At 40.5% G+C, this 16321-nt stretch overlaps 1 protein-coding gene across 3 annotated transcripts in view; it reads left to right on the top strand.

Annotated features, from left to right (window-relative positions):
* The window catches only part of RPS6KA2 (ribosomal protein S6 kinase A2), a 428828-nt gene extending 421877 nt beyond the window's left edge, over positions 1–6951 (top strand). For 2 of the 3 annotated variants that reach the window (XM_060242135.1, XM_060242152.1), the window contains 4 exons: positions 1155–1231; positions 3134–3251; positions 5335–5472; positions 6304–6951. In XM_060242135.1, the coding sequence (XP_060098118.1) occupies positions 1155–1231; positions 3134–3251; positions 5335–5472; positions 6304–6429 (459 nt within the window). In that variant the 3' untranslated portion in view covers positions 6430–6951. The remainder of the gene's footprint in view (positions 1–1154; positions 1232–3133; positions 3252–5334; positions 5473–6303) is intronic. The other variant, XM_060242144.1, reaches the window with a different exon arrangement.
* Positions 6952–16321: the final 9370 nt, after the last annotated feature.

Here is a 16321-nt window from a genome sequence, read left to right as displayed (position 1 = left end):
TTTCTTGTTCCCATAAATGAAACTGGACAACTGCATATAAGAGTCCTGCTGAATCAGACCAGTATCCATTTAGTGTAGCAGTCTGACTCTTGTATCAGTTCATCAGATGCCTTGGAAGTCTCCCAGCAAGAGCATGAAGGTCAAAGCATTCCTCTGATATTGTTTCCCCAACACCTGTTACTCCAAGGTATACTGCCTCCAGACATGGATGCCCCTTCAGCCATCATTGCAAATAACAGTTGATAAACCTCTCCTTCAATGAATTTGTCTAACTTCCTTTTAATGACTTCAAGCTTTAAAGTTGCTGCTTCAAGCAAGCAGCCTTCACCACATCTCATGGCAGTGAGTGCCCCAAATTCATTTTTCATTCAAGTTTTTAAAAATAAGAAATACTTTCTTTTTCCATTCCTAAATCTACTGTCTATCAAGTTCATTGGATGCTGATATTCTGAGAGTTATTTCTAACCACATAGAGGCACTGTGACTCAGAAGGCCACAGGTTCAATCACCAGTCCTTCCAGTTAAGGACCAGGCAGTCGGTGATAGGGAAAACATCTGCCTGAGACCCTAGAGAGCTGCTGCCAGTCTGTGTAGACAATATTGACCTTGACAGAGCAGTGGTCTGAGTTAGTATAAGACTTGCTCTACACTGTGCATAATTTTATAAATGTCTAGTGTATCTTTGCCTTCATTGTATTTTTTTCTATACTGAAAAGTTCAAAACTCTTTAGCCTTTCATCATAGAAAAATTATGCTTGATCATTTTGGTTGCCCCTCTCTGCTCTGATTTTTGTTCCATGAATAGTATTTAGTAGGACTGTAAAGAGAAACATTGCTTTGAAGCCAGGTCTGATGTGTAGATCACCAGTCGGTCATGCCTGGTATCATTCCTTTCCCCTTCAATGTATTTTCTGCCAAATGAGTCAAGCATATAAAATGAGACAAATAGTGCTTGTCAAAAATTATGCATGCACTCATTCTTAGATCAGTTTGCTTAGGTACTGTATATTTTTCTATCCAGGCCATCAACCAATCTTATCAAATTCAAGCAAATGTGAAACAAGCAGGATTATAAAATTCTTTTTTGATTTAGCCATTCTAAAAGTTATAGAATAAAGTATCTATTTTATTCTTCAATGTTTCTGTTCCTGCAGGTCCTAAAACGTCAAGGTTATGATGCAGCCTGTGATATTTGGAGCTTAGGGATTCTTTTGTACACTATGTTAGCAGGGTAAGTGCAGGAGTTTCACTTCATTTGTCCAGAAAGATAGGTTGAAAAATATTAATGACAGAGACATAGCACAGAAAAACATTTGGGTTTGTTTATTTATTTAAAGAAATGTTTTGCCAATGGTGACAAACTCTGCATACTTTTATTTCATGGACTTCAAATCATATTATGTAGTTGTCTATTCTGGGAGCTGCAAATTTTGGGAGGAAATTTAGTTGCCTGCTTATTATTTTCAACAGGGCAAATAATAGGTCTAGGGAAGAAAAGTCAGGAAAATGACATGGGAGGGAGGGGTCTCAAACTGGATTGGGACCCCATGTTGCTGTTATGTAGTAATAACATTGTGCTGGATCTTCTGGCATTTCATTTGGTTGACAACATCCACTAGAACAGGCAGCCACTGACTGAGCAGTGGAAACTCTGATTGATCTAATGATTAGAACTTGCAGACCTAGTTGATTTACACATCAGAATTTGCATAACTGTGGTAGATGACAAGTTGTTGATGCTCATAGGAGAATATTCCCTGTATTTGTTTGGTATAAGCAAATGTCTAAGAGGCTGTGGCTCAGTGAAAGAGCATCTGCTTGGCATGCAGAAGGTCTCAATGTTAGTCATCAGCATCTCCAGTTAAGGACCAGGCAGGAGGTGATAGGAAGAAAAAGTGTTGGTTTTATGCCCCAGTCTTCACTACCCAAAGGAATCTTGGAGCAGCTTACAATCATCTTCCCTTCCTCTCCCCACAACAAGACACCCTGTGAGATAGGAAGGGCTGAGAGAGCTCTGAGAGAACTGCTCTTGAGAAAACAGCTCTGAGAGAACTGTGACTGGCCCAAGGTCATTCAGCATCTGCATGTGGAAAAATGGGGGATCAAATCTTGCTCTCCCAGATTAGTCCATGCACCTAACCAGTACACTTCTTCCCTCTTACCCCTTTCATCGCAGCAGTTTTTCACATCAGATTGCAGTCCAAGATTGCATTGCATGAAAGGCAGGAGGGGGGGAGGAATCTTGACAAAAAATAGTTGAACTAAATGTCTTTGTAGTTCCAACTTTTGAGCAGTTTTCTCAACCTTACACAAAAATACTAATCTACAGAGTTAGTCTCTTACTATTCCTTATGTCTCAGATGCCATCACTTTCCCCATCTGTCCCTTTGCTTCTGAACAAGCTTAACACGATTAGGGAAAACAACGCTAAGGCATTCAGCCTGTATTTACTAACCTTGGTGTCAAGGCAAAGAGAGATGCATAATGATGCAAATGATGGCCTGTGATTTATATGGTACGTGTGTGTTTCTTTCTTCCACTGGTGCCAAAAACATAATTATGGGGACTGTTATTTCTAGCTTTTGATTTTTTTAAAAAAAAGTTTCCTTCTAGCATAGTTGTGTTGTAGTGTTCATACATATGTATTTTATCTTTCTGTGCAAAGAATTAAGAGTCTCAATGAAGACGTGTGTGTGTGTGATATGTGTTCATGTCTTGCGGCTCTCAATCATCTGACATTTATTCTTTGTGGCTCTTAAGTTTGACCACTCCTGTTCTAGTGCATAGGGAACTATACAGCCCTCCAGTGTCCAGGCATGCTGAGTTGCCTTTACTCCAACCAACAAGACTTTAACTTCAACTACAAGGAAGGCATGTAAAAAGGGACACTTATGGGATTAAACTCTGTTTTCCTCAGGGAATATTTCAAAGTAACTGATGCACTTCAAGACTATCATGCAGCTGCGTTAGTTTAAAAGAAGACTATCACCCCAGAGTTCCTACTGTTATTTTCATCAGTCATGCTATTATTTATTCTTTCATGCTTATTTTCTTATGTCAGAATACACAAAACAAACATATCTAGTAACTGTATGGTACAAATCAACTATTTAACATACCATTCATTTAACAGATTCACTCCTTTTGCAAATGGTCCAGATGATACCCCAGAGGAGATTCTGGCCAGAATTGGCAGTGGAAAATATGCACTTACAGGAGGAAACTGGGATTCAGTATCTGATGCTGCCAAGGTGAGCAGCTTCCAGTGCTATCCTTCCAGACTTTTTCTTTTACATCTCTGTAAGGGCCAATGTTTATGGGGGAAATGAATGACTGAACTGCCTGCCAACTGCATAAACACTAAAAAGCTGTGTGTGGAAAGGGATTATTTAAATCAGGGATGTGGTTTAGGTGAAAGAGAAGATTAACTCTTTCTCTTCATGCTGTTTCTCAAATAGAAATCAGTTATACTTTTGGCTCTAACCTACCATTAGTTACAGTAAGGTAAAAAAGAATGACACCTGTGTTGGACCTGTCTTTTGCCATATTGGGACTGATAGCTTGGTGGGAATTTCTACCAGGAAATAGCATGGTCTGGGGAGAAGGCTAAATCTCTCCTGTATCCTGTCAAGCAACCCAGATCCAAATCTCCTATCTTATGCTTGCCTTTTAACATCAAAACAAATCTCATGTCTGGGTTTTTCCTTCTCCCAGATGTGCTAGAAGGGCCGGTCTCGAATTTACCCTTTTGGGGTAAAATTATTGAGAGGGCAGTGGCGTTGCAGTTACAGTTTTCTGGAGGATGCTTCCATTCTCGACCCCCATCAGTCCGGCTTTCGCCCGGGTCATGGGATGGAGACAGTGCTAGTTGCTCTGGTGGATGACCTTCAGCGGCATCTGGACTGAGGCGGCTCGGCGGTACTGATGTTGTTAGACCTATCGACAGCGTTCGATACGGCCGACCATCGGTTGCTGATTTGCCGTCTCGCCAACGCGGGGATTCAGGGGCTGGCCTTACAATGGCTTTCCTCTTTCCTCGATGGTCGGGGACAAAGGGTGGCAATTGGGGGTGAACTGTCCCGGAGGCACATATTTGATTGCGGGGTGCCTCAGGGGGCGGTGCTTTCCCTGATGTTGTTCAACATCTACATGCGCCCCCTTGCCCAGATTGCCCGGAGGTATGGGTTGGGTTGTCACCAGTATGCTGATGACACCCAGCTCTATCTACTCATGGACGGATGGCCTGACTGTGTCCCAGAAAATCTGGACCTGGAGTTACAAGCTGTGGCTAGATGGCTTAGGCTGAGTAGATTGAAACTAAACCCAGCGAAGACAGAGCTCCTTTGCTTGGGTCGACATGGTCCGGGAAGGGAAATTCCTCTACCAGCCTTTGACGGTGTGCCACAGGGTCAAGAGCTTGGGGGTACTATTGGAGCCTGCCCTGACAATGGAGGCCCAAATAGCAGCCACTGCTAGGTCCGCATTCTTTCATCTCAGGCGGGCAAGGCAGTTGGCCCCTTTCCTGGAACATGACGATCTGGCAACAGTGATCCATGCAACAGTCACCTCAAGGTTGGACTACTATAATGCCCTCTACCTTAGGGAACATCTCTCCCCACATGTTCCCCAGAGAGTGCTTAGATCTGGTTCTAAAAATCTGCTAGTAATCCCCGGGCCAAAGGAGGCCCGTCTGAAGTCAACCAGGGATAGGGCCTTTTCGATTACAGCCCCCTGCTGGTGGAACCAGCTACCGGAGGAGGTGAGAGCCTTGTGGAACCTTGGGCAGTTCCACAAGTCCTGTAAGACAGTCCTCTTCCGGTTGGCATATAACTGACTGGTACCTAAAAACTGTGAAGGAAGGTTGTAGAATAGCACACTGTTAGATCGTTCTTTTGTTTTATTGTTTTAACTGCTGTAAATTATTTAATGTATTTTAATATTTATTAACCTTATTGTTAGAATTTCATGTTGTAAGCCACCCTGAGCCCGCCTCGGTGGGGAGGGCGGGATTTAAATTGAATAAATAAATAAATACTTGTGAACAATCCATTTTTCTGGGTTGTGTCTCAGTCTCAGGAGATTTCATCCACTTCCTTCTCATCTTAACATTCTAAGTGAGCAGCCGTGTTGGTCTGAAGTAGTTGAACAAAACAGGAGTCAAGTGCACCTTTAAGACCAACTTAGTTTTGAATAAATAAGTTCTGAATAAAACTAAGCTGGTCTTAAAGGTGCACTTGACTCCTGTTTTGATCTTCGCATTCTGTATTTCCACACATGATATTTTCAAACTTGGAATCACATTTCCTCTTGCTTTCTGCAATTCCATTTTTACAGGATATTGTGTCCAAGATGCTTCATGTAGATCCCCATCAGCGCTTAACTGCAGCCCAAGTTCTAAGACACCCATGGATAATAAACAGGGAATATCTGTCACAAAATCAGCTCAGCAGGCACGATGTTCACCTCGTAAAAGTAAGTAGCAATCAGCTATTTTGCATGTTTGCATTAGAAAAAGTGAATGATCACCTTCGGTGATGCCAACAAAATTCAGTTAGTATAGATGCTATTTCATGCATCCATTTAACAGCTTTCTGTTCTAGTATACTGAATTGATAGGATGTGTGTATTTGTGACACTTGACTTTGTTGGAAGGGATCAGCTAAACCATTCTTGGGACTTAAAGGATCTAATGCAAATGAGTCACTGATTACTTTTTCCCTTATGTGCTTGCATACATTTATGAACTAACAACTCACTCACAAAACAACATATATTCACTTTCCTTACACATTAATAATAATAATAATAATAATAATAATAATAATAATAATAATAATAATAATAATAATAATAATAATTTATTTATATCCCGCCCTCCCCGCCGAAGCAGGCTCAGGGCGGCTAACAACATTTCATAAAATACATTATACAATGGATATTAAAACAACATTAATCTTAAAAATATTCTAATTATAAATTAAAATCAACATTTCTGGTGCTATTCTATCAGCGAATATGATGGCAAGTCACTTTGAGCAAGTCCTTCGATCATTCAATCGGCAAAGGCCATCTTAACTTTCTAGTCCTCATATACAGACATGTACATAGCAAATTACTCTGGTATCCCGTAGCCAAGGCTGAGGCTCCTAGGACAATGTTTGGAAAAAATAGATAGTAAAAAGCTTTCCATCTCATTATTTGTCTTGTTATAGAAGCTCCCTTTTCAATCACCTCTTGAGAACTAGGGAATGAGGATCTGTGAAGGAATAGTTTTTAAATGTCATGTATATTTTTATTCTACAGGGTGCAATGGCAGCCACCTACTTTGCTTTAAACCGAACTCCTCAGACACCAAGACTGGAACCTGTATTGTCCTCCAATCTAGCCCAGCGGAGGGGGATGAAGAGACTGACCTCAACGAGGTTGTAGTGATCCCAAAGAATGCCTGGCTTAAAAAAAACACTTTAAAATGATTTGGGAGGCTGATCTACATTACTAATATTGTGGGATAATTGACATGTAAACTGCTAGAACTAGCAGAACTGCACCATGAGGCAAAGTTATCCTTTGCATTCAGGGGTTTTGTTTTTGTTCTTTACATTACCACTAAGATCCCAAGTTATCAGCTGCTAAAAAATGTGCCAATCTTTCACTTGCTGTATTTCTCTTGATTTATGTATAAACTATTCAGGTATTGTTCCCACCATACCCCTTCTCTTTTTCTCCAAAATGCTATTTTTGGAATCATTTAGGTGCTTTGTTATAACCACATTTTGTAAACATTTTTTGGGTTTAGAGGTCAATTATACCAGCATATGTATTGGCACAGCTAGTCCATTGGTACAACTAGCCATCCTCAGCTGCAGGGAAGTTCATCTCCAAAGAGATGAAAGCAATGAAATAATACAACATCACAAAATCAGTGGCCTGCTAAAAGTGGATTCAAATGAAGTGAAAAAGAACAGCTGGCTTAGCACTTGTTCTACTTCTCAAAAAAGCCTTTTGCACACGTGCGCATGCACACACACTGTATGTATGTGTGTGTGTGTGTATGAACAAATGGAGCTCTTGAACATGTGGTGGTTCTCTCTTATGGATGGATAGATGGATGGATGGATGGATAGATAGATAGATAGATGATAGATAGATAGATAGATAGATAGATAGATAGATAGATAGATAGATAGATAGATAGATAGATAGAGATTTATTTATTTATTTATTTATTCGAGATTTATATCCCGCCCTTCCCACAAGTGGCTCAGGGCGGCTTCCAAAATTGATCAAACATGAAAATTAAACAATTTTAAGTATAAAAACAATTAAATATTTAAGCAATTAAAACCATAGATAGATAGATAGATAGATAGATAGATAGATAGATAGATAGATAGATAGATAGATAGATAGATAGATAGATATTAACACAAGAGAGAGCCACCGCATGTTTAAGAGCTCCATTTTTTCAGAGCCTACATGCATACATTGAAATATGCATAGGCTTCTGCTCCTGCAGTCTGTATCTTGGACAAATACAGGTTACAGATCACATACACCAGATTCTATACGTATTCTATGTGCAAGAAGATTTTGGGCAAATGGGACCCCAAAATGTGTGGAGGTTAGGGGTGTGGCAGAAGGTACAGCCTCATTCTTTATATTCAGGTCTACCCAAATGAATGCATGAACAGGGCTGATGGTATATTGTGTTACAAATTCTCCTACCATCATCTAGTTGAGATTTTTCTTTGCCTGTTCAATTTTGAAATAAGAGTTCAGAATAGCAGGCTGTCATTTATGACAAAATCATCTATTCCCCAATTGGCAGCTGAGAAAGAAGCTCTAATTAGAGAAGGTTCAAAAAGCATGTTGTGATATCTTTCATTGTCCATTTGGCTTTGTTGAGCACAAGTGGCTGACGAAATGGGTCAACCACTTCTTGGTGACATTTGGTGTTTTTACATTCAGTTTAATCCTGAGTTTTAGAGCCTTCAAATTGCCTGCCACCATTCTGCTTTAATTATTTTCTTTTTACATTGGTGGATTTGCTCTGCTCGTTTTGCGTAGCCAAACTTCTATATTTCCTGCTGAAAGCATTTCAATTTGTGGGGGGGGGGGGGGGGGTCTCTGATCAGAGGGCAGACGGAATACCAGTGCTTAGTTAAATGTATACGATTGCTTGGAAATCAACACTCAAAAACAATACAAATTTAAATTACAAGATGAGGCAAGTAATGATATGTAAAAATTTCAAGTGCTGTCAGTTCTCATGCAAATTACTGCACGTTGTGGCTTTTGGAGGAGTCTTTTAAAACGCATGAAAACTTCTACAACACAAGTTTGAAACGCCTGTAGAGAAATGACCGGATCAAGGGTGTTTTTACACTGACCATTTGTGACTCTCTATCACCACATTGGAAACTTACCTTATACATTACCTAACATTCTCACAACTGTTTTGCATTGTTGTTGCCCGAAGCGTCTACATTTGTTTTGGTGAGATGAGTTCTGGTGTTGCTGGTGCAACGTTTTTCTCAAAACTAGTTTTGATCAGGTCATTTCTCTACAGGCGTTTCAAACTTGCATTGTAGAAGTTTTCATGCGTTTTAAAAGACTCCTCCAAAAGCCACCACAAGGTGCAGTAATTTGCATGAGAACTGACAGCACTTGAAATTTTTACATATCATTACTTGCCTCATCTTGTAATTTAAATCTGTATTGTTTTTGAGTGTTGACACGATTTCCAAGCAATCGTATGCATTTAACTAAGCACGGGTATTCCGTCTGCCCTCTGATCAGAGACCCCTCCCCCCAAAAAAATTGAAATGCTTTCAGCAGGAAATATAGAAGTTTGGCTACACAAAATGAGCAGAGTAAATCCACCAACGTGAAAGGAAAATAAGTAAAGCAGAACGGTGGCAGGTGATTTGAAGATTCTAAAACTCAGGATCAAACTTAATGTAAAAACACCCCAAAACTAGTTTTGAGAAAAACGTTGCAGTAGCAGCACCAGAACTCATCTCACCGAAACAAATGTAGATGCTTCGGGCAGCAACGATGCAAAACAGTTGTGAGAACATTAGGTAATGTAAAAGGTGAGTTTCCAATGCGGTGATAGTCCCAACCTATCGGTGTAAAAACACCCATTGATAGCAAAGTCATTGCTGTCATCCTAACACAGACTTAAGTCTTTTGCAACTGGTGGGCTTTCAAAGCACTCCATGCTGTGATGTAGGGTGGTAATTATTTTTAGCACTTTATTTTACGTTATTTTTCAAAATGGATTTTGTCATCTTCTGAAACTTTACAGGAGAAACCAACATGCTGTGTTCATTTCCTCTTATGGGGAAAAGCTATGAAAACAGAATATCTTATCCTAAGAGATGAAATTTGTCATGCTGAGAAAGTAGGGTATTCTATTGCTAACTGAAGCAAGAGAAAAGAAGTTGCATTAGCTACTGTTATGTGCTTCTTATAGTTTGTTTCTTTGTTCACCTTAATGTTACATAAGTTATTTCATTTTATTTTGTCCTTACTTTAAAGTATATATTTAATGCTTTGTATTTATGTGCTGTGCACGCAAGACTATGACAGGGCAGCTATTCTCTTGAAGTATGATTTTTCGAATAACTCAGTGCTGTGAAACTTGTAAGATGAAGGGGCTCACACATAGCAAAGGGCAAGATATGTATTATAGCTCTCAAGCACCTGGTCCTGCTTTTCTGTTGGTCTTTCATGTAGTCAGGGAAAACAAGATAGTGGGGGGCATGGGGGATGCCTTCTCATCTTTATTTTTCCCTACCCATTCAAGTAGAGCAGCCCGATGTTAAGAACTCTGGCTATATCCTACAAAAGTTAGGATATTTTAACAAGTGACCAGAAAACTGTTTCTTCCATTTCTTGCACTTGCCAATTTCCATAACATCTTCTCTACTAGAAGTAAATTAGTCCTGTCTGCAAAGAACAAAGGGATCCATTGTTGTTGTTTTTAAAGACATGATATTATGTTTCATTAGTGCAATTTACTTACTGATTCAATAGTGATGGCAGTTGGAGGTGACATTAATGTGATTGGATGTAACATATACTTTGGAATGCATGTGTCTTAATGCTGTGAAGAAGTCATTCCCCACCACCACACTTTCACAGCATTAAGGTGCAGGTGTCAGTTACTCCAATGGAAAGTATTTTGTGCCAGATGCTCAGCTGTTATCAGGCAGTTCCTGGTCCATTGTTTTATTATTTATTTATTTATTTACCTTAGATTTTTATCCTGCCCTCTCCTCAAGCGGACTCAGGGTGGCTGCAGTCTGATATACTGTTTCATGGTTGGGTTCAAAGAACTGCAAGAAGTTCCCAGGTGGAATGGACATTTCCCACCCCCTCTAGTTTTCTGCTCACACACACCTTGCATCACCCAAAAGCTGCTCCTGAAGGTCAGGAGACCCCTAGGAATAGTGCTGTTTGCAGCACATGGAGTCACAGTTCAAGTGGAAAATCCACAAAAATGGTAGAAGCTTCCCTTGTTCAAGCAGAAGTGCCGTCTGCTTGAAGGGCATCTTCAAATCAAACCATCAGTAACCTCTGAATATATATATCAACCAACATTTTATTGTTGCTATATATTCAACTACAAAGTTGAATAAAGCTGCTCTTACTTTCTTTTCAAATATGTCCTTATATTTGTATGCAGTGTGTAGTCCCCATCTAGCATCTGAGATGCCTAAGCACACATTTTTTAAAAAATTCTAGTTGTACAAGTATTTCAGGTGTAGACAGATTCAGGTAGGTGCCCATGTTGGTCTGAAGCAGCAGAATAAAGTTTGAGTCCAGTGGCACCTTTAAGACCAACAAAGATCAAGGTATAAGCTTTCATGTGTACACATAATTCTTCAGAAACAACAAAATGGATATTGCCAGTCCATACAGATAGGTAGAGGGTGAGAGCAGAAGATCAACATACAGCATAATGAAGATGTTTAACAGATTTAAGGACCAAACAGGAATAACAAGCTTACTTTATATAGTTACCATTTGTTTGAGTTTAATTCTGGGGGGGAAATATAGTGAAGGAAATAAATATGTCAGAATTGGAGATTGATGGGCAGATGTATCCTTAATTGTGGAATGCTGAGAGTAATTAACTGAGATGCTGCCATTATGGTCCATCCATCTTCTCTCAAGCATGGAGGCAACCTCACAGCATGTCCTTCTTTGAAGTACACAGCCAATCACCTCACTTCAAAGACTGTAGATGGGATAGATTAAGTAATATATTATTATATGAGCTTACAGAAACTCAAATAATGATTAGGAAATATATTTCTGATCAACTAGCATGCTCTTGAGCAAGAAAAATATGCATCCCATATGAAACAATCTTTAAATTAAAAAAATAGTACAATAGCTGAGAAGCACTGTTCCTAAAAGCCCTAGTTAATCTTATCAGTAGCAACTTTTCCATTCAGTGTTTCCCCCAGGTAATGCAAAAACTGCCGTTTCAGGGGACTGGTTCTGTTCTCAGAGTCATGAAGATGGAACTCATCGACTCTTCAAGTAGGACAAGGGCATCTTAATCTGCCTAGCTTGTTTTATTTCATAAACTTCTCTGTCTGGGCCAAGTGATGCTCTGTATTCTCGGTGCTTGGTAGGGGCAACAGGGTGAGGGCTTCTGGTAACCTGGCCCCACTGATGGACCTCCTGGTGGCACCTGGGTTTTTTGGTCACTGTGTGACACAGTATGTGGGACTGGATGGGTCACTGGCCTGATCCAACATGGCTTCTCTTAGGTTCTTATGTTCTAGAAATGGAAGGGGAAATGCTCAGCCCAAGCCTTAGCCAGCTATCTAAATTTTCCTGAAACTCTTTACACCTCATCCTCCATTGGGTGAAGAGGATTAAACCAGGTCATTTGAAGGAAGTGATGCAGTCCAACTCAATATAGATTGATAGGTTCACTGTTATTGAATATCCCATCTCAGCATGACCTACTCCCCCCCAATATATTGAGAATATCTGCCCTACCATGAAAGTTCCTTCAGTGAAAACAGAAGGTATTTGGGGCCCTCCTAACTGGGACCTGCATCTTAAAAATCTGGGTATTTTCCCGTCTGCCAGAACAATCTTTGCGATTACCTTATTTTCTGTTTTTTCTTCTTCTCCCTATTGGCAGAAATATTTTTCTTAGCAATTGCATTTTTGGAGTGTTAAACTTTTTTTCTGTTTATTAGGGTATTTTTATTCAGCTGTAGCTTTCTTTGTAGCACTTTCAGTAGAACCTAAATGGCTCTACAAATGGATCTGTTTCATAATGTCTGCCTGATTAGGAGCATTTCCAGGAAGATGAACGTGACATTTCTAGGCACAGAATCACAACTGAAATCCAGTTGTATAAATCCCATTCTAGTATAAGATCCACAGGTTCCAGGTGCTTTCATCGTATGCTTTCTTGTCAAACAGATGTGTAAGATGCCTTAAAGACTGAAACCATCAGTTATACAACCTGACCCATAGTAAACAGTGGCACACATTTTTAGTGTGATGAGCTTATTTGGGCACACATTTTTGGTGTGATGGGCTTATTTGGGTTGTTGATGGTTACACATTAGTCTTTCCACATCATAGTACAGTGCTTTTAAGCACCATGCTCCATGTTTAGTTTCATTTGTTTTTCTTAAGTCCTAAGTGTGTGAATTGTTTGATTTGAAATGTCCATGCTCTAATGTTTCATGTTCGAAAGGGGCTGCCAGCATACCAATATTTATTATATGCACCTGAGTAATTTTTTAAACCTGGGTTAATGAAGTGTAATTTTTATAGCACAATGATTATTTTGGGACTTTGTACTTTGTTGGTCACAAGCGTTTTTAGAGAAGCTTCTTGATCCTATGTTTTGTGCACTGTGATGACTGCTGCTGCTTCTACAGCTGCTGGCTTCAGCTGCTGAGTGAATGGCAATTGTGCAATTGTCTGGACTGATCTTCAGAAGTCTACATGTCTGCGCTGAGGGATGCTGGCAGGCAAAAGTGATTGTGTGTTTTTAACAGGGCAAGAGTTTACTGTGATAGGCTCCTGGGAAGGAACCTCAGTATTGGCCTTCATCTGTATTTGTTTCTTTATAAAGAAATAAAAATGAAAATGACTGTACATTACTTGCTGAGCTGAATGATTCTCGTCTTCCTCCTCCCCCTTCAACAGCCCTTGTCAGCACTCCCTGGGCTGCCAAGAAGGAAGTCCTCCTTGGTTCTAGCTCACTGGGCTTTCATTCTAGCAGCTGGCCTTAGTTCCACATGCTCCAGTTCCACATGCTCCACCTCTGGCCCCTTCAAACCCTCCCACAAGGCAGGACAGGTCATCTCACCATTTCCCGTGTTGAGGTGGCCACCCCATTCTCTGGATTCCCAAGACATGTCAGACACCAGCCTTTGTTTCCAGAAGTTCCACCCACAGGAGGATCAGCCACAAGTGCTGGCTTGTGTGGTCATCAGCCTGGCTATGACAGTTGCCACTAGTGTTCCCTCTAAGCTGAGTTAGTGTGAGCTAGCTCACACTTTTTTAGCCTCCAGCTCACACATTTTTGTCTTGGCTCAGGAAATATGACCCCAGAGCAAGCTAATTTATGGAGTAGCTCACAACTTTAATGACAGTAGCTCATGTAGTAGAATTTTTGCTCACAAGACTCCACATTTTAGAGGGAACATTGGTTCCCACCCACATAGTGCTCCAACCCTCTGAGTACATTACTTGCCTTACTGCCTTGTCCTGGCCTCTGCATCTCCATATCTTCCCTGGCCTGTGTTGCATTGGAGCCTAGCAGAAATAATATACTTGTTATATATTGTACTATATTTTTATTGTACTATATCAGAAGTGGATTTTTTAAAATTCAGTTCTCACATAAGCATTTTTAAATGTTAAAGGAGCCACACTATGATGCTTTCCAGAATATCCACAAAGTTAAATTATCAAACAAATAAGCTCTTAAGTGGTAAGATCATTGATATACCATGTCCCGTGAAGGCAATATAATGTCTGTATGGTCAGCTCTTGGGTACATGCTGCTTTACATAGACATCTGCTGCCCTCCAGTGTCCTCTTTTGACTTTCAAACTTTTGTTAATTGGCATTTATTATAATCAGATATAAGATAACCAAGTTACAGGAAGAAAGAAATGCCATGAGAACTAGATAAAGGTAAAGCAATTTTGGAAGGAGATGCTCTTGCTAAATAAACTATCAAAGGAGAGAGAAAACAGCAAGAAAGCCATAAACAGCTGCTGTAATTAACGGGTTCTGAAAAACAGTGCACAATCACTCAGCACTAGTGTTTGGCTGATCTATTACAGAGACACACCTTTCTTCTCTTCCAATAATAAAGCTGCAGGATTTAAAGACTGAACTATAAAAAATTGCATAGATATAGTATGGGTAAATGGTTTCTCTTAGTGCTTAAAACAAAGAGGTCACCCACCCATGCTTTTTGTAAATGCTGCCCTGCATCCTAGCTCAGTTCACTGTCCTAGTTGTTAGGATAACCCTAGAATGGAAATAATTTTCCTGCTCCACTTCAAGCATCCCTCTCCAAAGAACACTCAAAACCCAAGTGTACATATTTTATTTATTTATTTACTTCATTTATACTCCACTTTGCTCCCAAGTAGCTTACAATATTCTCCCCTTCTCACATACAATTGCAATTATTAGAGAAAAGCATTATAAAATAATGCACAGGACAGAGAAAGTAGATAGAGAAAATTTTTCTACCTTTCCAATCATACTAGAACTCAGAGACAATTAACGGTGTGATTATAAGCAGGTTTCCTCAGAACAATACAAAAGTCTACTCAACTGGGCATATTCTCAGAAAGTGTTTTTAGGATTGCAATGCAATGTTACTGTTAAGTAAATTTACATGAACACATAAATACATGAAGCTGAGTCAGACCATTAGATCTATCAAAATCAACATTGTCTACTCTGACTGCTAGCACCTTTCCAGAGTCTTTCAAATCACCCACTACTTGATTCTCTTAACTGGAGATGCTTGGGACTGAAGCTGGGATCTTTTGCATGCAAAGCTGATGCTCTTCCATTAAACCATGTCCCCACCCCTTAATTCAAGAACATACAATGAAGACCCTGACCTGGATAGCCCAGGCAAGTCCAATCTCATCAGATCTCAGAAGCTAAGCAGGGCTGACTCTAGCAAGTACTTGGATGGGAGACCTTGGAATACCAGCAGCCGGGAGGTGCGGGCAGGCTTTATTCAGCCATATCTCTGAATATCCTCCACACCTCCAGTAGGGGTCGGTCACCAGAGATCACCATGACTAACAAAGAGTCTGGGGGGAGAGCGGAGAAAGGAGGAAAAGGCACCAGCTAAAAGTAAATCATTGCTGCCCTCAACCAAAAGCCATGTCTGCCTTACAGGCCCTGCAGAATTGCGTAAGTTCCCGCAGGGCCCTGGTGTCATCTAGCAGAGAGTTTCATCAGGTTGGGGCCAGAACCCAAAAGGCCCTGGCCCTTGTTGAGGTCAGCCGGACTTCCCTAGGGCCAGGGACCACCAGCAAGTTGCTATCACTAGAGTACAGCACTCTTCCAGGGATATACCAGAGACAGTCCTGCAGATACACTGATCTCAGACTGCTCGAGGCCTTAACAGTCAGAGACATAACCTTGAACTTGACTCAGCACTCCACTGGGAGCCAGTGTAGCACTGGTTTAGCAAGCTACAGCATATCCCTGACCTGTTGACATCATTTCTAGTTTGCACAAGAAGTAATGCTGCAACACTGAGGGGATGCTGACCCTCATTTTTCACCCTGCTGGCCTCTTGAGTGCCACTGGGGAATGTGGGGCTTAGACAGGAAGTTCCCCTAATGAGTAATTTATTTGTGGGATTCACTGCCCCAAGATATAAGGGCAGCCAGTAACTTGGGTGATTTTAAAAAGGAATTGGATAAATTCATGGAGAAGATGGGTCCATGCTTGGCTATTAGTCATTATAATTCCAGAAGGGTATCCACAGTCAATTGTAGTACAATAAAATTGAAGTCCAGTGGCACTTCATGTCTTTAAGGTGCCACAGTGATATCCGGAAAGACACCCCTGTACTGATTCCAAAGCCATGCACCCCTGGAATGTGATATTGCAATGTAACCCTAGAATAGTAATATGACACAGCAATGCCCATTTGAATTGTAATGGTCTTTCTTGCACATAAGGGAGAAAAATCCAGTTCCTTCTAGGCCCCAGGCAGGCTGGAATGATGGACAGACATGGTGGCCAATACTGAACGGCTAAGAAGCATCCATCTTTCTGC

This window comes from Heteronotia binoei, chromosome 1, assembly GCF_032191835.1.
Source record: "Heteronotia binoei isolate CCM8104 ecotype False Entrance Well chromosome 1, APGP_CSIRO_Hbin_v1, whole genome shotgun sequence".
Classification (NCBI taxonomy): Eukaryota; Metazoa; Chordata; class Lepidosauria; order Squamata; family Gekkonidae; genus Heteronotia; species Heteronotia binoei.
This window is presented reverse-complemented; position numbering and strand designations above follow the sequence as displayed.